We start from the raw sequence: 23,470 nt of genomic DNA, 5'->3' as shown, positions 1-23,470 counted from the left end.
TTTGCTGCGCACTGGCACTTCTTTTTCTCTTGACGGCCGGTTTGGACTCTGGCTTCCGCCATATTGTAGAGCTTATGTGGTCGCTCTGGCGGTCGCAGATATCTGTCGTGCTGGAGTGTCCCCAGGTGAGTGCAGAATATGGGAGGGGGCATGAAGGAAGAAGAAGAAGTTAGGAGAAGAGCAGCAAGGACAGTTCTTATATTCTTGGAGGAGCCTTGAAGTAGTAATAACAATATAGTATGCAGGGTAGCTATCTTGGAAGCAGCAAAACTAACCACAACCAGGAATTCACAGGTCCTTGCTTTAAAAGTTAAATCCTACCCTCTTGCTTAAGGAATTTTTAAGACTTTTAACACAATTTGAGCAGTATAGTAGGTAGTTAAAGTTTAACATATTAAATAGTAGGGTCAAAATTAAGGTAGTGATCAGTTTGGTCGGGTGATCGGCTTGGTCAGGAATCATGTTACCACGTGAACCACCACCTTTGTCCGTAGCTCGTCCCCTAGCCTGGTCAAACTCACGAGCGTACTTCATCTCCTCCCCCGCCGCCCCGCCCCCGAACAACCAACTTACGTTATCTCTTATATACCGGATATTGCCCCTGATTGACAGTGGGCTTGGATTACAATCGACACAATGGACAGGAGCTCAGACAACACTCCCAATCCAACTGAGGCGGCTTCCACTACGGTCTCCCCCATGGTAACCCACGTCTCATGGGGCCGAATGGAGGTCGAAGGTATCGGCACCGGAAAGGACTTCAAGCTCTACCCTGGTGGTGGTCGCGCATGGGACTGGGGAGAGTATGGAACTCGCCACGAGCCAGGTATCCAGCCAGGCGACGTCAAGGAGCTTCTCGACCATGGCGCAACCGTCGTCGTGCTCAGCTCTGGCATGGAGGAGCGGCTCAAAACTATGCCTGAAACGCTACAAACCCTTGCAGACCAGGGCGTCGAGGTCCATGTTGCAGAAACCAAGGCTGCCGTTGAGATCTATAACAAGCTTATTGAGACAAAACCTGTCGGCGGTCTCTTCCACTCAACGTGTTGACAGCCACCTAATGAGGATGGATGTAGCGACTTGACTCTGAAGGGGTTGGATGCATGGGGTTGTGAAAGACTGCATGGCCATCCTGCACGTCCACGAGTCCGAGGAAGTCTTCGAGAACTCGCTCAGTTTTACGCCGGATCCCGTGGCTGACGATGAATGCGGGGGACCCATGGTAGTGGCCGGTGCAAGCTGTATATAACTTTTTGACCTAGTTCCTTAACCAGCCCGGGTCAAGAGCTATAGGTTAGAATAGGGACTATTACTATCGGCCGTGCCATGAGCAGGCATAGATCAAATATGAGGACGAGTCAGACTGGCTGGGTCAAATAACCCGTATTCGCCATTGGTACAGTACAAAGAGTAGCCCAGGCTATTTGACACAGGTCAAACTGACGAATGACCCACGTGACACGACTGTCTTGAGACAACAGACACAAGAGAGGGAAGACGAGAGGCCTCTTCCGTTTCACTCTTCTGAAGAATTTAATCACATGTCTCTTCTCTTGTGCTACACGGTATAGGTCTTTACCTGTCTTCTACTTGCTTGCTGTTTTATGACAAATACAGTCACATCTTGGCCATCACAACTCTTTACATGAGATAAGACTATAACAGTCCCGAGACTGGCATCCCGTCTCAAAATGCTGACATGAGATCATTGGTATATGCCATTCTTTGCAGACGAATGCCGTAGCGCTGCGGTGAGAAGGGTCTAATACTGATGTGGCCTCCTGTCGTCGCTCAGGTTCTATGCTTGCTCGCGTTCGAAGCTTGCTCGGGTTACGAGCTCGCCCAAGCTCTAAGCTTCGGCAGCGCTACGAAGAATCCTATTAATATCCTGTTTGTTTGCTCTCCGAGGCGACTAAGACAAGACTCTTAAGCCCCCCGTAAATCTCTCAAGGTTTATTGCTTCCTTGGACGCCGCTGTTGGATTAACTTGGGGTCAGCTTTATGCTCGCCACGCATTGCCACCAGAGCTTCTCCTCCCCCTTTTGCACATTATCCAGGCATCAACGTCCAGCCCAATTCCAGGAATGTCGGCTTGAGTTCCCTCACCACTATCTCACCACTATCTCAGCGTCTCATCTAGCCTATTATTGCATATGGCCGGCGTTTGCACTTTCTCTCTGTGGTACAGTTACATGTCTTGCGATTCGCAAAATATATAACCTTCACAAATCCGGTATTGCGATGGCTATGCGTCAACAGACTCAAGCATTTTAGGTATCTGTGAGTAACCGGCCCGCTTGCCTACATGAGGTTTTGTTCTCACGATGTTTGGCAGCACAATCGACAGATCCAAATTTCAGCGCCGCATTCTCCAGTTTACGATGCGATCGGCTCCAGTTCTTCGCCGGGGGTTCAAGTCTGTATTGCATAAAATCCGGTTTTGTCTTCCGTCCCTTTCGTACATTCCGAGAGCTAATTATGCTCAATTTGACCCAGTACACCCAAGTAAAAAGGCTCACGATCGGATAGAGGATAGCCACCGAGAAAATTTCCCGGCTACTGTCTCTCTCATACCCCACAGTAATGGTCTGAATCCATATCTCTCTTCCAGGAACTTCCTCATTTCCGGATGACAATGAGCCCGGGTCTCGACGTAATTCTTGACTGCAGGCCGCGTGTCATCTCGCTCCAGCGCCGACTGAATAAGGTCATAATCTCTTGTCCAGATCACCTGCGTGAGTGGATTGGACTCTGGTGGGAAACTGGAAATTGCGAGGTCAAGGTCCGTCGCGTAATCCAGCAAGGCTTTGGTCAGTGTTGTTGTCCAGGGGTGCCTGCTCCCGGCGAATTCCAGTAAATGAGAGTAAGCCGTATAGGACTGGCCAAAGAACACCGTGATATTTGAGCTAGCTCCAGCCTGCAGTAGCAACCGTACAATCTCCAACAACCCAGTCACTACGGCCCAATCAGGAGGTTCGGGAGGAGTGTCGAGCCATGCAGTCACTGCAGCCTGTCCCAGGGGGGTATTGGGGACACTACGGCCAGGGACGTTCACCGGAGCGCCGTACTGAAGGAGGAGCTTGACACTGGACAGGCACTTATTGGCGACGGCATCGTGGAGCAAACTGTTATAAGAGTTGTCATCGGGTATGTTCGCGCGGGCAACGTCTGCACCATTCTCCAACAAAATAGACATACAGGGAAGCGAGCCGCGACGCGTGGCTATCGCCAGCAGCTCACCCAGTCTCTCGGGCGATGATTCCGGGTATGTTCGTGGAGCCTGGTGTGCATCCGCGTCGACGGTACTCTGGTCTATTCCTGCTTGCGTTGGCGGTTTGAGCAGGAGAAAGCTTTGCAGCCCCCTGAGTGCGAGCGGCTCGGGTGCGAATTGTAAGATCGCAGCAAGTGAATGCTTTCTGACAAGCGTGTCCAGGAGGGATACATTCCAGAACCCTGTCATGATTTAAATCCGAGTTGGTTATTTCCTGCGGGGATCAACTGTAGGCAAACACATACGAGAGACAAGCATGCAGCGGAGAAGCTCTCCCCACGCTCCTGTTACTGGGTGACTGGACAAACGGTGAGGAATTAATTCGTCGAATATGAGATCCTGGATTTCTGCAGGAAGACTCTGCCAAGAGGTCCGATCTGGCAAACCTCGCCCAGCACGCGATCGCAAGGATTGCATTGTCCAGCTCGCGGACATATTTGTATCCTGCAATAATCGTAAGTCTTAAAACTGAACAAAATTGTGTGCAAAGAAAATGAAGTGTTACAGGTTAGGTGTCCTGTTGTAGTCACCTTTCTGTTCTTTTCCTCTCTTTTCTTTGCGACCCGGTGACACTCAGGCCGCAATGGCAGTTTCTTTCGAGTGACTGGGCCGATGTCTTCTGCGAGCTTTTCGCAACCAGAATCTCCCACGTGCAAAGTCTGGGGCGGACGTGTTCACCGCTCCACCAAAATCCGCGCATCTCCGGAACAAACCTCCCCCAACCTCTCAGCGTAGTATTTTTGACGTTTTTCTTGCATATTTTATGTTGAATTAAGGTTATTTATCTTACCTAAATTAATAATATTAGTAAAATTATGGTGAAGAGATTTAAATTTAACTAACTTCATGTTTTATAGGCCTAACACCCCTTGTATAATACCCGTTAAACTGTATAAGCTACTACTTATTACTATCAAGATGCCGACTCACCAGGCAAACGGCGACTAATGAAAATGCCATTGATGGATGTTTGCCGCGAACCTAGACAGGGGTATTGGCGGGACCGCCGATGCGGAATCCGGGGGGTGGGGGGGGGGTCCAGCTGTGGTGTAGCGGATGCCTGATAATATATTAGACGCACAAGTATAGAAGGGAAGGTTATATAGCTGGTGGGCTTTAGACGAGAATAGAATCATAGAATATAGCCTATGGCATTGTCGCTCTAGAATAAGTAATAAGACCATAATACATCGCATGGAGCACATCAGATGCTTCACTAGGTATACCACCCATTGCTGTTCCATTTGACCTGCAAACGTTAGCCACCAAAACTGCAATAGTAAGGGCATGGACTCACATAAGAAGCATCAATCTTCTTCAAGTCCGGAAGGCCCAAATTGCCCGCATCAATGGCAAGCTCATGCTTCAGAAGCTGAATTGCATGCCTCACTCCCTCAACGCCATATGCATTCGCAAACATAAACGGCCTCCCTACCCCAACAGCGCGCACCCCCAGCGCAAGCAACTTCAGGACATCCGCCCCATATCTCACCCCGCCATCGGCATAAATCTCAATCTGCTCAAACAACTCGGGGTCCTCCTCATAAACCTCCAGCGCAATCTCCAACGGCGACGGCGCACTATCCAACTGCCGCCCACCATGATTCGACAAGATCACTGCCGGAACCTCATGCTGCACCGCCAACCGCACATCCTCAACCGTCTGGATCCCCTTGAGAATGATCGGCAGCTTCGTCATCTCCCGGATCTTCGCGTAGTACTCCCAGTCCGACAGCACATACTCCGTCTCCTCAGATGGAGGGCTGTACCGATTGCCCCGCTGCCGGTTCCCGTCCGCCGCAGAGTCAATGGTAAACACAATCGCCTTCGCGTCTAGCTTCTCCGCCCGCGAGAATAACTCCTGCGTTGCCGTATCGTTGCTATCGAGATAAAGCTGCTGGAAGTGCACCTGCGATCCATCCTCCGGCTTCGCAGCCGCAATCTCCTCCATTGAAAGCGTCGCATACAACGAAGGGATATAAAGAATCCCCTCTTCATTCGCGGCCTTCATGAAATTAACCTCCGCATCCGGATGTGCGAGCCCCGCTCTCGCGCAGGGGCTAATGTAGAAGGGTACGGAGAAGTTATATCCCAGAATGCTTGTCGAGAGCCTCGACTCGATGCCCCGGATGTCGACCATTGTGCGTGGTCGGAACCGGAACCGCCCGTAGGCTTCGAGGTTGTTGCGGTACGACCATTCGCCTGCGGCGCCGAGGCGGTAGTAAGTGTATGAGGAGGCGTTGAGGTAGCGGCGTGCGGCCCAGTCGAAGTCTGGGAGGCCGACGATGTTTTCGAGATCCGGGAGGGTGCCTTCGGGGGTGTCACCGAGGACTTCTTCGATTCTGGATAGGTTTCAGTATGGATGGGTTAGTACTACTGGTTGGAGGTGGGGACGTACCCGGTGTCGGGCTCATTGAGGAACGGCCGCGTCGCGAGCGCAACGGGAAGTAAAGCGAGGAAAGCTGCCCAGGAACGCATGGTGGGAGAGTCTGGAATCTTGCCTATCTTTTCCACGCAAGGACCAACATCCCTTATATACACCCGGCTTAATTAAATCAATCCGCTTGCTAATCATGACAAAAATCAATCCTAGCCCTCCTGGGGCGTTCAGGAACCAGATCCTCGTCGGGGACAATCCCGTCCTCCAGTTCGAAACAACAGCCAAAGGGGGGTTCTTCATCAGACAAGGACCGACCCGCAGGATTCCGAGCACGATGGCTGCGAGCCAAGCCCTCAGTATCGGGGAATTGCCCAATATAGATTATGCACGGCTTGCCGAGACATATCAAATGTAACGGTGCTTGGCAGGGGTCTCGGCGTGATGAAACGACAGATCCTGAGTGGACATTGCCCGGTTCTGGATCTTCATTGAAGAATACGACTCTGTGCTTTGTTGAAGGCAGGGAGCTTGGCAGCCTCAGCATCTCACTGCCGAGAAATGATGGGCAGCAGAAACAAAGTTGGAACTGGAAAGGATGTAACCACGGAGAAATAATCTGAGAGATGCATGGGGATCCAGGCCCTGCAGGGATTTGGGGTAGGTTTTGGTTCCCGGTGTGCCTGATACGGGTTGTAGGGGTTTGACTATCATGTTGTAGCTGGTTAAGGTTAGTGATCTCCGGCGTTGGAATCCTTCTTATTCAATACCTGTTCGCGGACAATGCACTTCAAGCCTAGAGCGTCAGTACAGGCGCAGTTCATACTATAATCCGTAGTCTACTAAGAGATTAATATCCTGGCGAGTGGGAAAGATATGGACCTTCTTAGCCTGCCCTATCAATGCACGGTGTGCCCCTCATCAGGCTATCAAAAAAAGCCATGTCAACCCCTTGCAACGCCAATTCATTAGAAGCCTCCTGCACCTGCAGATGTAGATCGCGTGGATTAAGGGTGGGTTCTGAATTCTGCCGCATCGACGGCTCGTCGCCAGAAACTGCCACATACTCAAGCAGATAATCACCTGAACCCGAGCTGATTTGCGGCATGTCAACACCATTGTCTATGCCAGGCTCTCGAGAGACACAGCGCTGGCGGGCAATGCGAATTCCTAGGTGGGGTATCTCCAAGCAGAGTTTCGAATCGTCATCTTCGCCCCTCGATTGCTTTTTCTCTGCCGGGGAGTGACTGCTCCCATTCCCATCGCCACTAACATCGACTGTGATACTGACGTTCCGCACCGTATACCTATTGCCCTTTGCCGCATCAGCCTCGATATCAAGTAACCGCCGAATAAGGGCGGCACTCTGCCGCGACGCATCATCATTATTAAGATGGGCAAGGAGATCCATCTGCTCCAGAGCCTGATCGAGCATAGCACGGTCCGTTGGACGCTGATGCGAGAGGCTGTTCACCATTTCCCTGGCCTGATGAGAAGGATGAGCATCGATATGCGCAAGAAGGAGAGTCATTGCCGCGACGAGGGCAAAGAAGTCTACCGGTCGCGAGCAGGAGGACATGGGGTTAAAGCTGCGGTGGGCGATGAATCGGGTGATTATTTCGCGGCTGGAGCTTATGCAGGTATTCTTGGAATAGACTTGAGATTTAATGTTGTTGTTATCGTTGTGCTCTCTTCGCTGCAGCATGTAAGGGAGGTGCAGGTGGATTAGAAGGCTGTGGTAGTAGATTTGGGCGCCTAATCTGAGTGTCTCGACGAGGGCCTCGGGGGATCCTGGGGTGAGTGCATGGAAGTTTGGTGCGCGCCAGAAGGCTGGCGGCATGCTCTGTGCTACAGATAATAGCTCTGCGTCGAGCGCGTGTGTGGTGGCGTCTTCGCTTATATTAACACGCGACTGGTTGCGCTCGATGGTCCGAGAGGCGATGACGGTGAGGTGCCGCTCGTACTGACCTAGAGGGGTCTCGTGGCGCAAGATAGCAGGATCTGTCATCGTCTGATCAGTTGTACCCTGTGGCAGTCCAAGAAGCAGACTGAGGTAGCGGTCCATATAGACAATTCTAAACCACAGACACTCGGGGTCCGTATCTAGTTGCGGGTCGATACATGGCAAACGGGGTCTGGGACAGCAGTGCAAGCCCATAAGTTGGGCGACCGTCAAGGCGCGGCGATACACGGCCCAGGCGCGACGGAGGTTGCCTGCATTGGTCTCAAAGACGCCCTCGAGTATAATGCAGATTAGGGAATCGGCGGTGTTATGCATCTCGTGTCTGGTCGTGACCCATGTCGTGGCTGCTGAGTGTAACCGATGCATTAGGATAGTTGGGGACTCTGACAGGCCGAGAACCTCATCGCCGCAGGGACTTTGGAGCGTGATGGCGAATAGAAGCATCTGTTTGGCGAGAAGAACTGGGTGTCGGTTTCGTGGAGGGAACTCCGGCGGTGATGGAGGCACTGCGAGGGTCTCTGGGATCAGCCTTCTTCGTGGCTGGCTGTTGGTCAGCTCGGCGTATAGTGATGGGCGCGCGCCCTCTCGGAGGAGGATCTGTGCATCTCTGGGTGCCGGCAATGCCGCCAGTAGATGCTGAAGAGCAACCTCGCCGGAAACATCGCCATATCCAGGGTGGGCATTCTGATAGGGCAGTAGGGAGTGAGGTTGAGATATTGTCTCCTCGAGATTCTGTCAATGATTAGCAGAGAATAGATGCCGTGCGAGAGCAGCATACCTCTGCAGGCGTGAGATTAGGGTTAGCCTGGGTGGAATCATAAGGCGCATGCGACCGCGCCAGCCAGTCTTTCATGGCATCTTCAATGCGAGCGACGCGATCGGCAAGCTGTCTATTCCCCCGTCTGGCAGCCGAGAGATCCTCTGGTATCTCCTGGCTGACGCAGGGGATCCTCCGGTGCTGGCAGCTGATGCAGGTAGCATTGCCTGGGTCGGCAAAGAGGCAGCGGATCTTGCGTCGCTTGCATTCCCAGCATGAGTGCGTCCCTTTGCGCACTCTTCTGCGCTTGCCATGGTTTGTTAGGGCTGGTGGTACACGTTGTAGGTCACTCATTGCGCGGGATTGGAAGATGAGGACTTGGTTCTTGGACCCGGAACAGGATTATTAATGCATTTATTCCGCCGTGACGGGCCAAGCATGATTAAAGGCATTACTAATTGTTGTGGACTTGTGATTGTGATTGGAAGCACTCGTAGATTCGCCCGTGACGGCGGAGAAACGCCCGACAAGCCTTGCCCTACTTCGTTCTATACCCCCCCATATAAGATTCCCCGTAACGATCAACACATGGCCTTTCGCAGCCGTATATCAACCTGCATCAAGATGGCTGTTCAACCTAGCGCCCAAGACGCTCCTCCACAAACCAACACCAGCACCAGCAATGAAACAGAGGAAAAACCGACACCACCTTTACCGGCTCCCCCAAGCGCGCCCCCTGATGGCGGACTCATGGCGTGGCTCCAGGTGGCAGCCGGCTTCGTCCTCTTCTTCAACACCTGGGGAATGATCAACACCTTTGCCGTCTTTCAAACATACTACGAGAGCGGCGCACTCTTCGAGGCATCCTCGTCCAACATCTCCTGGATCGGATCCATCCAGTCCTTCCTCCTGCAGCTAACAGGCCTTGTGGCCGGCCCTATCTACGACCGTGGCCACCTCCGCCTCCTTCTCGTGACTGGCAGTTTCCTGATCGTCTTCGGACTAATGATGCTCTCACTGTGCACCGAATTCTGGCAGGCCCTACTAGCCCAGGCCTTCTCCATCGGCATCGGTGGAGGGCTCCTCTTCACCCCAACCGTATCTCTCCTCCCAACCTGGTTCAGAACACGCATCGGCCTTGCCGTGGGAATCGCCTCCTCCGGCTCCTCCCTCGGCGGTATCATATACCCAATCGTCTTCAATAGACTCCTCAACCAGATCGGCTTCCCCTGGGCCGTGCGCACCCTCAGCTTCCTCGCCCTAGCAACCTTCATCCTACCACTATGCGTTATGCGCACGCGTATAGCGATCCCAAAACCCCGCGCAGCAATCGACATATCCGCCTTCACAGACACGGCTTTTATGCTCTTCACACTCAGTGTCCTGATCCTCTTCATCGGCAACGCCGTCCTCATCTTCTACATCTCCTTCTACCCGGAGAACCGCGGATTCACAGACCCGTCACTCGCCTTCTACATGGTGGCCATTTTCAACGCAGGCTCTGTATTCGGACGAATCGCCCCCAACGCCCTCTCCGACCGCATCGGCGTTTTCAACACCATTGTCCCTATGACACTCTTCCTAGGCGTAACCGTGCTATGCATGCTAGGCGTACACAATGCCGCGGGGATGATCGTCGAATCCGTCGTAACAGGCTTCTTCAGCGGCGTCGTGGTCGCCATGCCGCCCGTGTGCTTCCGCATGCTCACCAAGGATCCGTCCATGATTGGCACGCGTATCGGTCAGGGATTCGCTATTGGCGGGTTGGGGCTGCTGGCAGGGGGGCCGAGTGCGGGTTCTATTCTTGGTGGGAGTGAGCCGTTGGATTGGACTGGGTTGTGGGTTTATGGGGGAGTTTCTGGGTGTGTTGCTGCTGTGGTTATGTCGGGGGTCAGGGTTCTGAAGGGGGGTTTCACACTCAGTGTCAAAGTTTGATTTCATGCGGTAGTAGCACCTGGGCAGTTTGTGGATGTACTCTGTCTGAGATCCCATGGCCTTAACTGTACGACATGAAGGTAAGCAGCAGTCTCATTCACAGCCTGACAGAACTCATTCGTGGAGCTTTTGTCTTCGAGAAATCCCTGATTCAGGCTGCCTTTAACCCTGACAATTGCCCATAGATGCTGTGCATAGCTTCATGCACACGCGTTATAGACATGCCCAATCCAATTACCAATTTCTATTTGCAGGTACTTTGCCCTGGAGAGTTGTCTACTTAGTTATATCTAGATTAATAGCGGCAAGTTTCTCTCGTGCAAGTTCAGCCAAAGGATTGAGCATGGTCTCACTAAGGAAGCAATATCAAAATTGCAAAAAAAAGGGAAAAAAGGAAATAAATCATCGGAGTTTTTGGAGCCCGAACAAGTGATCTTATCTAAGCCGCTGGCGGTGAGGAAACCTGGGCGTTGAGCTGATTCCGTTCTCTCCTTGAATTCATCACAAAACATCGCGGGCTTAGGCTCGCGGCCGAGAATCCGGCTCTCCATGAAGCTCTTGCCCTCCTGTGGGCTTCTGGAAAGATGGAAGGGGACACGCTTCGATGAGTCTCTGGCTGAGGCTGAGGCGGGAGACAAGATTGAGCGCGCGAAGGCGCCTTCTCCGCCCGTGTGAGTAAGAGTCCACGAGACGCATCCGGCGGCCATGTGTCGGAGAATGTAGAGGAGAAATTGCTGACGTCCCAAGTTATCTCGCTTTGATAGCCACAACATTGGTAGTAATGACCGCCCTCTTCAGAGACTTGTCATCGAGCCCACCTTCCTTGCCAGCGACCATCGCATCACAACCCCCGACCATCGCATCACAACCCCCGACCATCGACCTGGACTACGCGACGTATCAGGGAGTTTCGCTGAGCAATGGCGTGGATCAATACCTGGGAATGCGATTTGCGAAGGCACCGTTGGGTGAGTTGCGATTTCGTGCTCCCCAGGATCCGGAACACTTCAGTGAAGTGCAGAGCGCGGCAGAGGTAATACTGCTTTTGCTTTAATCCGCGGCGTCCCAGGTGCAAAGCTGAGACTTTGGATAAGTACATTTACTAATTGCGGGAATAGTTCGGGCCTATCTGTGTTGGTGTCGGGCAAACCGTTGGCGACAATCTCGCAGAGGACTGTCTTTTTGTTAACGTTTGGAAGCCGACTAATACGTCCGCGACATCCAACCTCCCTGTGTGGTTGTTCATTCAGGGGGGTGGGTACGCGGATAACACGAATGCCAACTATAATGGCACCAAAGTTGTGGAGAATTCAGGACATAATATTGTCTTCGTCAACTTCAATTACCGCGTCGGCGTCTTGGGATTCCTGGCCTGCGAAGAAATGCGGGCCAGCGGCGACCTCAATGTTGGTCTACTCGACCAACGCAAGCTCCTCAGCTGGGTGCAGAACCACATCCACAAATTCGGAGGGAATCCGGACCATGTGGTCATCCACGGCGATTCAGCTGGAGCTGGCTCCGTCGCTCACCACCTGACCGCGTATGGCGGCCATAACTCGAACCTGTTTGTGGGTGCCGTGGCCGAGTCTCCTTTCTGGCCGACTCAGCGCACAGTAGAGGATATGGCGTTCCAATACGAACTCCTGGTCAACGATACTGGCTGTAATGGGTCTGCCGATACCCTGTCCTGTCTACGCTCCGTTGACATTGCCACAATCCAGAAATATAACGTTAGGAAACCCTTTCCCGGCGGGAGCGACTCACCTCTTCCACTGTGGTCCTTCCTCCCTATTGTAGACGGCACCCTCGTCCCCGACCGGCTATCCAACCTCTTCGAACAAGATAGGCTGATTCACGTGCCCCTGATTGTGACCGACGACACTAACGAAGGCACACCCTTTGGTTATAACGCATCTAGCGCTGATGAAGTGGCGCAGTTTATGAAGAATAATTACCCAGGCCTGGATGAGAATCAACTCAGCGAAATTAAAGAGGCGTACCCGAAAACCGATCCGCTTAACATGCATAAAGCATACTTTCCTTCTGCAGCAAAAGCCTATGGCGAATCCACATTCATTTGCCCGGGGAACTTGATGGCAGCAAGTATGTCGAAACATTTTTCCCCAGATCACGTCTGGAACTACCGGTTCAACGTTCGTGATCCAACAGAGGCTGCCAAAGGCATGGGCGTACCGCATGTCTTCGAGCTACCTTCTATTTTCGGGCTAGGACAGACCAACGAACATGAGTATTCCTTTGCCACAATTAATGCGAATATCATTCCCGTCACGATGAACTACTACCTCAGCTTCATCCAGGACTTGAACCCGAACAGTCTTCGCCTGCCGAGAGCGCCTATTTGGGAGCCTTGGGGCTCTGGGACACCTCAGCGGTTGAAGCTGCAGACGAACTCATCGGAGATGGAGGCTGTTCCCCAGGAGCAGCGGGAGCGTTGTTCGATGTGGTTCAATTTTGCGGCAGCTATGCAGCAATGAGGACTGTTATAAATGGGGTTTCGGATCATTGATCATTTTCGAGACTTGGTTAACATATTTTGGCGAATCTCCTTCAACAAGTCGCATTCAGGTTGCATAGCAAGACATACATAAAGGTGTTAAAGTTAGTACAGCTTAAACGGTAATGCATCTTCCTATTTTCCAGACAGTTTCGCACCGCTTCAACTTGGTGTCGGCTCTCCAAGAAGGGCGTCGGCCTCCAGAGAAGCTCGCAGCCTGCCACCCGGAAAACGCGAAAAGCCCATCTCGCTCATCACCATCCAGAAAGGATCTATATGGGTTTACAGTGCGGACTCGGAAGGCATGTAATTTGGAGCTTGCCCGCATAATCCAGCTCTGCCGCCTCAATAATCCCCAGACATTCAATTTTGATTTCCTGGCCATCGGGGGTCTGGCTGACCGCAACGGAGAAGTCTCATCCCGCGATCTGGTGGAGTCCCCGTATTGGAATACCCACCGAAGATTCCGTTGTGATTAGTACCAACCAAAGAAGCTTTGAGTATATTTTGGAACTTTGAATTTATTACATCACGCTAAATTGGCCCGGACGCGGAGTGAGGGCTGCATTCCGCGATGGTCGAGACCAGCCGCCACTTCGGGACGTTGTGAGTCTGCAGTTGCACGCTGTTGTTTTCAGTCTACTCCGGAGTATGCTTTGGTAGATCTTGGTCTCCCCCATACGGAGTATGTCGCTGATCTGGGGACCCCGCCTTCCGTGAGATCTATAAAACTGTCCACGACAGACGTGACTGCTGGCTGTTCACCATGATCAATTGCCCACGATCCCCATTGCAAGATAGTACAGAACAAAATGGCCAATGCCGCGACAGCTCAAGTTAACGGGTAATGCCTTTACATCCTACTCGAAGGGCAATATTGACGTCTAACAGGATTGACTATTCGGTCATCGACCCAAGCCAGCGGTGGCGAATGCTCCGGACCCAGAAACGTTTCTTCTTCTGGTGTGAGTCTGCCACGATTGTGCACCTTACCTCCCGACTGATATCTGACTTTCAGTGCCTCACAGGTCTCTGGGTGTCTAGCGGCGTGGTCATGCAAGGGTTCGATATCGTCGCCGGTGGCCAATTGGCCGCACTTCCGGAATTCCAGGCACAATTCGGACACCTGCAGCCTGATGGATCGCACATCTTGCCGGCTCGGTACCTTTCAGCGTGGAGTTCTATTGCCCCTGCATGCGAGATAGTTGCGACGTTTATATTTGCCCCGTTGCTGGAGAGGTATGGGCGCAAGCCCGGGATTCTGGTCGGTGCTGTTATCTCAGTTGTTGGTGTTCTCCTCCAACAGTTGGGAACTGATTGGCGCGTGCACCTCGCTGGTCGTGGAATAAATGGTTTGTAGGCTGTCCTTGGTGAATTGGCTTGATTATTGATGAAGTATAGGTATTGCGATTGGGTTGATGTTCACCATTTCCCCTTTGTGGATTGGAGAGACATGTAGGCCTGAACTTCGCGGGTTCTTTCTCTGCTTTTTCAATACGAGTATCGTTTTTGGACAGTTTGCCATGTGAGTCGACTTTCTAGATGAGGACTGCGATCATCCTGCTAACTTCATGTCAGTGCTGCCGTGTCTAGGGGAAGTAGCTATCTGAGTGGAAAGTGGTGAGCTAGCATTGATTCCCATTTATATAGTGAACATGAGAATAACACTTGATTGACAGGCAGTGGTGGTTACCGGTGGTAGGGATGTATGCATTCCCAGGTACGACAATGCCACGACCCAAACATTAACAACCTTCCTGACCTCTACAGCTATTTTGACGACCGGTTGGTTCTTTTTCCCGGAGTCCCCGTACTGGCTAGTCCGGAAGGGAATGCCCATACAGGCCCGGAAGGCCCTACAGAGAGTCTACGGCATCAAGAACAACACCTTCTACAATCTCGAGGTCCAACGCATGGAATCAGAGAATAGCCATGCATTATCCATCCAAGGGAGTGTCTCTGAGAACCGGCGAACGATCTTCGGTCTCGATATCTCCAGCGAGGCAGAGTGCTTTCAGCGTATGAACCGCAAGCGAACCCTAACAGCGATATTCGCAGCGAGCGGCCAACAACTAATTGGAGCGACATTCGTAATCGGCTACGCAACGTACTTCCTGGATTTGATCGGTGTAAAGGATTATTTCAATGCCTCGATTGTGCTCTACGTTGTGATGCTCCTATCTAGCATGGCCGCCTTCCCTCTTACGGAAATCATCGGACGCCGGACAATGATTGTCATGCCGCAGTTCGTTCTCTGCTGTATGCTGCTCCTGATTGGCATCCTGGGATGCGTCCCCGATCAAGGGAAAGCAAGCTGGGGAATCGTCGTATTTATTTATATGTGGGCAATCATATATCAGCTGTCCATTGGCGCAGTCGGCTTCGTGCTTGCGTCGGAAATTGCCACGGTGCGACTGCGAAGCACAACTCAGGGCCTTGTTACGATCACGAATGCTGTTTGGGGGCTCGTTATGCAGTTTACAATTCCGTATATGGTATGCACGCCCGCCTCCCTTGTCTGAGCTTGTTTGTAACATTTCTTTAGATCAATCCGGATGCAGGGAACCTCGGCGGCAAGGTCGGGTTCATCTTCCTGGGGACTGGTCTTGTTGCAGCGATTGGAGGATGGTTTCTCTACCCAGAAACAAAGGTAGGCTTTCATGGCTCGCAAAGTAGTCTGTCCTTCGCTGATGCCGTGAATAGGGAGTGTCTTTTGAAACGATGGATGAGTTATACGCGAGCGGGACTACGCCTCGACACTTTCGGGCCGTGAGTCGGGAGAGGGAATATGCACTGCAGGAAACACAGCCAAAGTCTCTAGTTTAAAGCTGTTTATAGGCTGAGTTTATATCTCAACCTAAAGAATACTAAGTCTCGTTGTCCGTCTGCCATTGGAAATACATGCTACGAGTATAAACTTCCAAGCCATGCCGATGCTCAGTCCAATTTCTCCATATATATATATTAGTTTTTTAAAGAACTATATCCTAACAATAAATAGCCTTATTGACATACAATAAAAAATATATAAACAGAACTATATTATCATATAGTATATTAATTTTATATGCACAGGGTATACAACTAGGGCGATTGTAGCGTGGTGTTACGATGTTGCGTGATTAAATTGCGATACCGAATTGGAATCGGGAACTGAAAGTCTTCATTGCTGCAAGTTTCCGATTACTCCTGAGAATAAGGTGAATTTCACGACCCCGTATAGGAAAGGATAACTTCATGGACGCAAGCTTGCTTGATCTATATGCCAAAAAAGGAACATCTAGCTCCAATAAACAGTTACAGTACTTGGATACAACCAATATCCAGTGCTCTGTTGATTACCAATACCGTTCCTCACTACAGTCTCTCACCCTACTCCTACCCAACGCATACCTAACCATCCATTCCCAGGGCAAAGTAGAAGTACAATTACTCACGCACCCTCCTTGCTCTCTCCAGCCACCTCCGCATGAGCAACCTCAGCCTTCTCCCTCCTCTGAGTAAAGGTAATGCTAGGCTTCCACCCCACACTGGCCCTAGCACTGGAGACCTCGTTATAAAGCTCATCAACCTCCTCCAGCGTCAAGCCCTTCGTCTCATAGATCATGAGATACACAAAGAGAATACACAGGAAGCAACACCCGAACCAGATGAAGAAGATCTTGGACTGCAGGTTTGCGTTTCCCTCGCCGTAGTTCACCAGGTAGGGTGTTGAGAAGCCCAGCGCCCAGTTCAGGAGCCAGTTTGTTGCTGTAGTCATTGAGAGAGACTTTGCGCGAGTCTTGAGGGGGAATATCTCGCCGGTGACGACCCTTTCAACCATTGTTAGCATGCGATATAAAAGAATGGATTGTGGGAGTCAAAGCAAAAAAACATAAAATAAAATAGATTACTCACCAGGCAATCGGCCCCCAAGAAGCAGCAAAGAAGAAGATATAAATGCAAATAAACGCAATAGCCGCCTTTTGCGCCGCAACGTTATGGACGATGATGGTCCCGCTGCTGTCCTGCCCTGTCGTTGTGGTTCCAACGACAGCAACGATCAACTGCGAGACAGCCATGCCAATCGCCCCGAGAAGAAGAACAGGTCGACGACCCCACTTGTCGATGGCGTAGAGGCCTGGAATTGTCGAGCCAACATTGACGCAGTTGATGATGAGAGTGATGATGAACTCGTTCTGGAAGCCGGAGTTCTTGAAGTACTGCGTTCCGTAGTAGATGATGAAATTGATACCCGATAGCTGCTGCAGCGCCTGCAGAAGGCACCCCGTCATAAGTCGCTTCCCAAGATTCCCTCTGAAGCAGTCTAGATACCCAGAATTCCCCAGAGTGACTTCGAACTGATGGTTGGCTTGGATTTCAGCCAGTTCCATGCGCACGGCCTCGTGGTCTTCCGGGAGGCGACGGAGTCTGGCGAGGCTCTGAGCTGCGGCTTTGGAGTTGTCTCGTTTGACGAGATAGCGAGGGGTCTCGGGAAGAATTAGCATTCCGCCGACTAGGATGATAGACCAGGCGAACTGTACGGCGATGGGGATGCGGTAGGAGCCTGTGTCGTTGCGGAGATGCGTGGAATTGTTGATCACGGAGGCAAGGAGGAGGCCGACAGTTATAGAGAACTGGTATGAGCCGACGATGAACCCGCGGATCCATTTTGGGGCTGTCTCGGATTGGTATAGAGGGACTGAGGGACAGTTCAGTACCCGAAGTTACCCGTGCAGAGGAAGAAATCCCAGAAAGGGAAACATACCCAAGGCAGAAATAAACCCAACGCCTAAGCCGGCAAAGAACCGCCCAGCAAGAAACGGCGGAATGGACGTCGCGACAGTCTGCAATATGACTCCAAGCACGAAGACCGAGTTGGAGGCAATCAACCCCCAGCGTCGCCCCAATATATCGCCGATAGGAGCAGCACCAAGAGCGCCCAAGAAGGTCCCCGCAGAGAGAATCGAGACGATGGCCGAAGACTGACTCGATGTGACATTCAGCTGCCCGGTGCTATCCCTGTAGCCGGTCGAAAAGGTCGTGGCCCAGTAGGGCATGGCGAGGATACCGCTGATAGTGCCTGTGTCATAGCTTGACGAGAGTGAGAACGACAATTCTCGAAGGAAGATGATAGACGGGCCTCTTACCCGAATAGAATGCCGCCGAATGCAACGAAGCCACTGATGAGGATCGCTGGCCATGCTTTCCCCTCTGTTCCCTCTGGCTTTTTGAATAGGAATCCCATGACGCGAGCGAAGTGTATAGGAGATAAGAGCTTTGGCTTGTATCTTGAGGAGCTTGCGTTCAGATGAACTATTGTGCTGCGATACTCCAAGTATTTATACCCGCGGTGATCGGCAAGCGGAGTCTACCAGCAAGACTCGCCAGGCTCGCAGATCGTCCATATGCAAAAACACAACGACGCCCGATTCCAAACCCCCTTTACCCGGTGGCCGGGGTCGAAGGGCTGCTCTGGGGATGGCATCCGGGGCTATCGGGTTCCTCCGCGAGAATTCATTTCCAGCCAGCCATCCGTACCCCGGCCGGGGTCCACGCTCAGAGGAAAGCGGGTCCCACTCTTGAGACTAGTTTAGGCGTGTAGGATTAATGGAAAGTCTGCGAGTCTCGGCTCGGCAGGTGATTCTCTGGTCGGGCGAGTCTCGGGTACGACTGGTCTCGTCCGCGTGGTAGACGTACGCCCCTCAGCTCTCAGGAGCATCGCAGGGTCCAAACTAGTGAATGTGAAGTGCATGATAAGCTGACTCCGTCTAAAGACTTGTCATAAAAATCATCTATAATGTCTATATCTATTCGGAATACGAATGCTGTTTCTAACTGAAGGCCGACGCCCCGTGCAAGCTCAATGTCCTCTCTCTTAGTATTTCGCCCATCTTCGCCAGCGAGGGGCTGACATCCGTGATTCTATTGAAGGCGTCGACCGTCAGCTCCAGGCCCTGAGCCACGCTCAGAGGGACAACTTCAAGTAGACAAGGCTCGGCAAGGGCGGTTAGTGCCGCCATAGAAATCGTAAATATACTGTCAAGGTCAGTTACTGAACGTTTTTGAGGTCTCGCCGGCTGAGCAGTGGAAGAATTACTCACCTCGTATACAGAGTCCAGGTATTGGGCTTGCAGACACTAGCAGTTGCCACAGCACTGGCAGCAAACTCCCCATACGCGTCGAAAAACGTACGGCAGTGAGCAAGAAGCTCAGCGCTCGCTGATCCTGCAGCGATAGCCTCATACACAGCTGACCAGTAGATCGAAGCCTTGAAAGCAAAGTACTGCGTCCGGAGGAACGCGACCTGCGCTGAACCCGAACCCGGAGCTGAAACTGAATTCCGCCCGCTGCCAATACCAAAGCGCAAACTCTCTGGGAGAAGCTGGCGCCACTCTTCCAGCTGCCGCTCCAATTCAGCCGCCATAATTGGTGCGTACACATGATTTCCCGGGGACAAAGTTCTGAACGACCAGGTACAGCGCTGCAGCATCTTGCGCATGGCAATCTCGGCCATGAAATACGACGGGTCGCTGCCGGCAGGTGGGGTATAGAGGTGTATGTGCTCGTTGCCGTGGACTGTTGTGTCGTGAGAGTGGCCCCAGGCCCAGGTCCAGGTTTCTAGGGCTGTTGGTGCCGGGGCGAATGAGCTCATGTTCCAGATACCGCTGTCGACAAGGTCTAGTTGGACGTGGAGCTCGCTGCAGATTAAATATTCTATTATTTAGCTTTGCATTTGACTCGAGGAGCTGTGGTCGTCCAACCTTTCTATCAGTAGAGCTGACCAGAAGCAGTTCCCTAGTATTGACAACTGCATGGGATCGGACTCTGCGTCGAAATCACTATCGGTCAGTGTAAATATTTGGATACACTCATTTCTCGATCTCAGTGAGGATACTCACTTCATCATACTATTCTGTAATTTATACGACGCCATTGCCACAAAATCGTGAGCCTGGCACGGCTGCGCACAGCAGAGATGATATATCGCAAACAATAGTAGACACTGTGCGCTTCGATGAGTACTGTCCTCTAGCACACAGGGAAGCATCTCCATCGCAGCTTGAATGTATCTTCTCTCCGGACGAGTCCACAGAGCCTGGGCAATGGAGTCGCATTCCACCACACACCCTATGGCCAGGACAAGAAGACTAAGGCACGATTGTACCGAGAAGGGAAAAAACAACGTGACTGCCTGGATGAATTCATCCGTGTAGTCGGCATGCAGGATCGGATACCAGATGTGGATATGTTCGGCGAATGCCTTTAGAAGCCTGGTCGAGCCAGTCAGACAACCTAGTACGTTGTTTCTGCGACGATGGACTAGGGTTATCCGCAGGGACCGTTCCGTTCTACTTACTCCGAAGCACGATGGAGATCATCCATCACGATGGGGACATTAGATGAGTCTACAGACACCATCTCCTTTCTGCGCTCCCACTGCTCGAGCTGAACAGACAGGGACGGGTCGAGACGAAGCAAGTCCATGAACGCCTCGCTCTGCAAGATCATGAAGGGGAAATCAAGCGACTCGTCTCGACCAGAGGGCGACTGATATCTCTGTGCCGTTCCAGAAAGGGGTGCGCTTTGCAGCTGGAGGTAAGGCAGTGACCGACCCTGCACCGCAACCGTGATACGCTCGATTTGCGTCCATATCCTCGTCAGCTCGACCTTCAAGCTAGACAGGTCAGTCAGACAATTAGAAGCAGGATATGGGGCTTAGTAGAGACAGCGTGTCACTAACGGCGATGGAGGAGGGTCCTGCGGCCCCTGGTAGAAACAGTCCTTGCTCCGCGCGAGACAAAAAGAGCACTTTGGCCGCTGGCCATCGCATTTTGTCCGTCTCTCGCGACATGTATCGCAGGCAAGTGGACTTCGGCGTCTCCTGCCATCAGGCCCGGGGGGTAGGTCGAGGTTCATTGTTTGGTTCCTGTCTGCTGAGGGCATCACCGGGCGCGGACCACAGCAGTGAATGCTGTCCGAGGCCTATACTATGTACTCGGCTTTTCTAGACAGTCTCAAACAGTTACTAATGGTGATCATCCTGAGGAAATGAAACACCCCTACTGATCCCGCTGGACGAGGGAGGTAGTGTATGGTGCTCTACTGAACTGGCTTTGAGCAATGCCAGCCAATGAGATTGGAGGCACCCGGATCTGATGGCGCTGTCCATGACAGATTCCTTCCAGAAGACGCGAAGAACATGCCAATCTCATCTGATGCGGGGAGGGGCACTCTGGAGGAGGCCGGGGCACAAGAGCCCTCGAATTGGAGGCCAGGCTCACCCACCCCTAGTTTAGTGCCGACCACACCCGAGTGCTCTGAACAGTGCAGGCTGCAGAGCGCTCAGGCCGTCGGGCAACAGCAGCGGGGTGCGCCGTCCAGCGCCAATGCACCATCGAAGGTTCGCGGCCGCCAATCTCTTGCCAAGCTGTGGAGCAAAGATAAAGCACTAATTGCCGCTAGAATTTGCTCGAAGGCATTGGACGGATCGACCGCAACGCCCTGCTACGTTCCGGAGAGCTGAGGTCCGATGTAATGTCGCTTTCGGCAGCCATGGTGGTGCCCGGGAATCCAATCATGGCTTGCAAGGGCTCCGTCGTCGGGTCCAGGGTGTCCAGACCAGACCCCGGACCCCATCGGGACGCCGATTATTCGGCCTGCAAACATGGCGCCATCCGTGAGACCTGGATTTGGGCCGGATAATCATTACCAAATGCTACTCCCGGTGAGCCCGGTTAAGCCAGGGACGGTGAGGGTGGCGTTATCATAGTCTCTGAGTGTTGAAGTTGTGATAACGGACCTGGCAGTCAGCACCACTGACAGGTTGTCTCTTCGCGCGGATTGACTTTAAACGCTTGTATTTCTCAAAATGAGCCCTCACGCAATATGTACACTGAGTGGCAGTTTCAGTGATACGTTATCTCCATCAAAAGGTTGTGGTCGCTGCTCAATAAAGGTCGGGTTATTTCTCAGATCTACGAGCACCATTCTGTCAGATAGGAGCACATCGACTTGGAAGGTACAAACGGAAATCCTCAGGAGAGTACTCACCCAGCGAATGCACCACCCCCTGTCGCATCATCCATCGCGAGCTCAGCTTGTCCAGCGCTGTCTTGAAGTCGTCGAGAATGATGGCGTCACAGAGACACTTGAACACGAAGCAAAGCTATAATGGAACCTTCGTCAGGGTGTGCCCAGAGTCTGTGGGAATCTTGCCGGTGGTGTGGACTTGCCTTCCAGAATGGGTTGATGCCCAGGGGCGTGGCAGCCTGGAGGACGCCAGTCACGCTGAGGACATCCAGCACGATGAACACAATTGACAGGCACATCGAGCCCAGCATCAGGCCGAAGCGAGGGCATTCACGCACCAGCTCGATTATACCAAAGTTGTAGTGCGTTTTGACTACCCAGAAGAGATTGCATGTTGTGTAGATCCACCAGGGATCCCTAAAGTACCTATCAACAGGGTTGTCCACATCGACAATCGGTGAGGCCTACCGAAACAGTGCTTCCCAGGGCCGAATCTTTTCATAAACGGTGTGATTGATATTGTTAAAGTGCGCGAAGTTGGCGTAGATCTCTGTCGCCCAGTACGGCTGGACCAGCACGATCGTCCCGATATAGAAAAGCGACAGCGGGCGACTCATGAACGGCCTGTTTTTCATCCAGGCGATGACATTGTGCAAGGACCAGGAGATGATGAGTCCGATCGCAGTGGAGGCGAGATACCATCCGTAGACTGGATCCGGGGCAAAGATGAATGTGCCATGGCCAGTCGCCAGAACCAACTATCGCAGCACAGCTGGAAATTAGTGACAGAAGTCCCCCGCATTGGACTGGGATGTGACTGTACCTCCAGGAGAATCAGCTTGTGGAGCAAGACCCCGCGTCGCATGTTTGCAAGCGTGACCACAGCCATGATAACGAGTGAGCCCGTCATCAACCCCTGAGACCAGGCTTCCAACACCAGCGCGGCAGGGTCATCGACCGGGCGCTGGGCAGTCCTCTTTACATGAGGAAGATGGGACTCAGGGAGAGCGCGGATGGTGGCGATATTCGGTGGTGCGAGCATTCTGTCCCATTCCCAACCGACGACATTCGTAAGGGAAGAAGACAGTAAAAGCTCTTTCCTTTGAGTGTAGGAAAATTTCCATCGAAATTATTTATCTTCTTCGGTCGTTCTACAGTCTTGCGGGGTTTGGGCACGAGCGGTCTCGCGCAGGAGGTCAGTGCCTCCTCCCCCGCAAGTTCAACCCGGAGATGAAAACCCGGAGAAGGATTGGCCTCGTGCTAAAAGAGCGCGATCACACCGTTTGACTTTGGGACACTCCATAGTGGCGAGGAGTGGGCAGCGTGGGCAGCGAGGGACGAAAGTCTCGCGGACTCTCACCTCTCTCCGCGATGATTCCGAGCGTGCCATTGGATGGCGAAGTCTGGTTCAGGGGACGCCACTTACGTGCTTGCGTTCAAAACCAATAGGAGGAGGCGAAGCATAGTACTAGAACAAGTATGGATCGTCCATGTGTCTCCTTGCCCTGACTGTGCTGGTGCGCTTGCAGATCAGCAGAAGAGCCAAGAGTGCGCAGGTCAGGTGCCGCTTCCTAAATGCCGCAAGCCGGCCCCACCAGCCTTGGCATAAGCGGCGCGGCACCTCAGCTTTTAAATACAAT

General features: G+C 52.4%; 11 protein-coding genes across 11 annotated transcripts; 5 read left to right on the top strand and 6 right to left on the bottom strand.

Moving 5' to 3' along the window:
- Nucleotides 1–527: 527 nt before the first annotated feature.
- Nucleotides 528–1,432, top strand: BJX67DRAFT_366265 (Mth938-like domain-containing protein). The gene has a single exon (XM_071030379.1). It carries the CDS (start codon nucleotides 637–639, stop codon nucleotides 1,048–1,050), a length of 414 nt encoding a protein of 137 aa, XP_070881421.1. The 5' UTR covers nucleotides 528–636; the 3' UTR covers nucleotides 1,051–1,432.
- A 342-nt stretch (nucleotides 1,433–1,774) lies between these two features.
- On the top strand, nucleotides 1,775–2,536 carry BJX67DRAFT_366264 (uncharacterized protein). The gene has a single exon (XM_071030378.1). The coding sequence runs from the start codon at nucleotides 2,002–2,004 to the stop codon at nucleotides 2,272–2,274; it is 273 nt and encodes a 90-aa protein (XP_070881420.1). The 5' UTR covers nucleotides 1,775–2,001; the 3' UTR covers nucleotides 2,275–2,536.
- Nucleotides 2,516–3,460, bottom strand: BJX67DRAFT_385581 (ankyrin repeat domain-containing protein; the record flags this gene model as incomplete). The annotated part of the gene is made up of 1 exon (XM_071033893.1): nucleotides 2,516–3,460. The coding sequence occupies one exon, from the start codon at nucleotides 3,458–3,460 to the stop codon at nucleotides 2,516–2,518; it is 945 nt and encodes a 314-aa protein (XP_070881419.1).
- Nucleotides 3,461–4,403: 943 nt separating this feature from the next.
- Nucleotides 4,404–5,749, bottom strand: BJX67DRAFT_391222 (S-2-hydroxy-acid oxidase; the record flags this gene model as incomplete). The annotated part of the gene is made up of 3 exons (XM_071034746.1): nucleotides 4,404–4,520; nucleotides 4,569–5,613; nucleotides 5,670–5,749. The coding sequence occupies 3 exons, from the start codon at nucleotides 5,747–5,749 to the stop codon at nucleotides 4,488–4,490; spliced, it is 1,158 nt and encodes a 385-aa protein (XP_070881418.1). The 3' UTR covers nucleotides 4,404–4,487.
- A 785-nt stretch (nucleotides 5,750–6,534) lies between these two features.
- BJX67DRAFT_391220 (uncharacterized protein) lies at nucleotides 6,535–8,722 on the bottom strand (the record flags this gene model as incomplete). Its single annotated transcript, XM_071034745.1, has 3 exons — nucleotides 6,535–6,731; nucleotides 6,765–8,259; nucleotides 8,390–8,722. 3 exons carry the CDS (start codon nucleotides 8,720–8,722, stop codon nucleotides 6,535–6,537), a joined length of 2,025 nt encoding a protein of 674 aa, XP_070881417.1.
- Nucleotides 8,723–8,992: 270 nt separating this feature from the next.
- BJX67DRAFT_385578 (monocarboxylate permease-like protein, mch4) lies at nucleotides 8,993–10,303 on the top strand (the record flags this gene model as incomplete). Its single annotated transcript, XM_071033892.1, has 1 exon — nucleotides 8,993–10,303. The coding sequence occupies one exon, from the start codon at nucleotides 8,993–8,995 to the stop codon at nucleotides 10,301–10,303; it is 1,311 nt and encodes a 436-aa protein (XP_070881416.1).
- A 505-nt stretch (nucleotides 10,304–10,808) lies between these two features.
- Nucleotides 10,809–12,965, top strand: BJX67DRAFT_366253 (Alpha/Beta hydrolase protein). Its single transcript, XM_071030376.1, has 3 exons — nucleotides 10,809–10,974; nucleotides 11,051–11,336; nucleotides 11,422–12,965. The coding sequence occupies exons 1-3, from the start codon at nucleotides 10,853–10,855 to the stop codon at nucleotides 12,796–12,798; spliced, it is 1,785 nt and encodes a 594-aa protein (XP_070881415.1). The 5' UTR covers nucleotides 10,809–10,852; the 3' UTR covers nucleotides 12,799–12,965.
- A 488-nt stretch (nucleotides 12,966–13,453) lies between these two features.
- On the top strand, nucleotides 13,454–15,823 carry BJX67DRAFT_296507 (putative MFS alpha-glucoside transporter). Its single transcript, XM_071026888.1, has 9 exons — nucleotides 13,454–13,662; nucleotides 13,710–13,783; nucleotides 13,847–14,170; nucleotides 14,220–14,343; nucleotides 14,397–14,438; nucleotides 14,498–14,538; nucleotides 14,589–15,313; nucleotides 15,364–15,468; nucleotides 15,522–15,823. The coding sequence occupies exons 1-9, from the start codon at nucleotides 13,631–13,633 to the stop codon at nucleotides 15,642–15,644; spliced, it is 1,590 nt and encodes a 529-aa protein (XP_070881414.1). The 5' UTR covers nucleotides 13,454–13,630; the 3' UTR covers nucleotides 15,645–15,823.
- A 142-nt stretch (nucleotides 15,824–15,965) lies between these two features.
- BJX67DRAFT_296499 (sugar porter family MFS transporter) lies at nucleotides 15,966–18,270 on the bottom strand. The gene is made up of 4 exons (XM_071026887.1): nucleotides 17,948–18,270; nucleotides 17,566–17,891; nucleotides 16,716–17,499; nucleotides 15,966–16,630 (listed from the first exon to the last, which is right to left on the bottom strand). The coding sequence occupies exons 1-4, from the start codon at nucleotides 18,043–18,045 to the stop codon at nucleotides 16,252–16,254; spliced, it is 1,587 nt and encodes a 528-aa protein (XP_070881413.1). The 5' UTR covers nucleotides 18,046–18,270; the 3' UTR covers nucleotides 15,966–16,251.
- A 361-nt stretch (nucleotides 18,271–18,631) lies between these two features.
- BJX67DRAFT_375235 (uncharacterized protein) lies at nucleotides 18,632–20,717 on the bottom strand (the record flags this gene model as incomplete). Its single annotated transcript, XM_071031662.1, has 6 exons — nucleotides 18,632–18,836; nucleotides 18,902–19,498; nucleotides 19,562–19,639; nucleotides 19,700–20,071; nucleotides 20,158–20,475; nucleotides 20,542–20,717. The coding sequence occupies 6 exons, from the start codon at nucleotides 20,715–20,717 to the stop codon at nucleotides 18,632–18,634; spliced, it is 1,746 nt and encodes a 581-aa protein (XP_070881412.1).
- A 960-nt stretch (nucleotides 20,718–21,677) lies between these two features.
- Nucleotides 21,678–23,416, bottom strand: BJX67DRAFT_391216 (uncharacterized protein; the record flags this gene model as incomplete). Its single annotated transcript, XM_071034744.1, has 5 exons — nucleotides 22,654–23,416; nucleotides 22,299–22,588; nucleotides 22,034–22,247; nucleotides 21,852–21,966; nucleotides 21,678–21,775 (listed from the first exon to the last, which is right to left on the bottom strand). The coding sequence occupies exons 1-5, from the start codon at nucleotides 22,870–22,872 to the stop codon at nucleotides 21,678–21,680; spliced, it is 936 nt and encodes a 311-aa protein (XP_070881411.1). The 5' UTR covers nucleotides 22,873–23,416.
- Nucleotides 23,417–23,470: the final 54 nt, after the last annotated feature.

This window comes from Aspergillus lucknowensis (genome assembly GCF_044049455.1).
Source record: "Aspergillus lucknowensis strain CBS 449.75 chromosome Unknown BJX67scaffold_67, whole genome shotgun sequence".
Taxonomy (NCBI): Eukaryota; Fungi; Ascomycota; class Eurotiomycetes; order Eurotiales; family Aspergillaceae; genus Aspergillus; species Aspergillus lucknowensis.
The sequence above is the reverse complement of the archived record's forward strand: the minus strand, read 5'-3'. Positions and strand labels throughout refer to the sequence as shown.

Coding starts and splice junctions, on each gene's coding strand:
- BJX67DRAFT_366265 (XM_071030379.1), top strand. CDS start 637: ATGGACAGGAGCTCAGACAACACTCCCAATCCAACTGAGGCGGCTTCC.
- BJX67DRAFT_366264 (XM_071030378.1), top strand. CDS start 2,002: ATGCTCGCCACGCATTGCCACCAGAGCTTCTCCTCCCCCTTTTGCACA.
- BJX67DRAFT_366253 (XM_071030376.1), top strand. CDS start 10,853: ATGAAGCTCTTGCCCTCCTGTGGGCTTCTGGAAAGATGGAAGGGGACA. Junction 10,975..11,050: donor AAGGCGCCTTCTCCGCCCGT/GTGAGTAAGAGT, acceptor TGACGTCCCAAG/TTATCTCGCTTTGATAGCCA. Junction 11,337..11,421: donor AAGTGCAGAGCGCGGCAGAG/GTAATACTGCTT, acceptor TTGCGGGAATAG/TTCGGGCCTATCTGTGTTGG.
- BJX67DRAFT_296507 (XM_071026888.1), top strand. CDS start 13,631: ATGGCCAATGCCGCGACAGCTCAAGTTAACGG. Junction 13,663..13,709: donor GCGACAGCTCAAGTTAACGG/GTAATGCCTTTA, acceptor GACGTCTAACAG/GATTGACTATTCGGTCATCG. Junction 14,439..14,497: donor AGCTATCTGAGTGGAAAGTG/GTGAGCTAGCAT, acceptor CTTGATTGACAG/GCAGTGGTGGTTACCGGTGG.
- BJX67DRAFT_296499 (XM_071026887.1), bottom strand. CDS start 18,045: ATGGGATTCCTATTCAAAAAGCCAGAGGGAACAGAGGGGAAAGCATGG. Junction 17,892..17,947: donor TTCGGCGGCATTCTATTCGG/GTAAGAGGCCCG, acceptor ACTCTCGTCAAG/CTATGACACAGGCACTATCA. Junction 17,500..17,565: donor TGGGTTTATTTCTGCCTTGG/GTATGTTTCCCT, acceptor ACTGTCCCTCAG/TCCCTCTATACCAATCCGAG.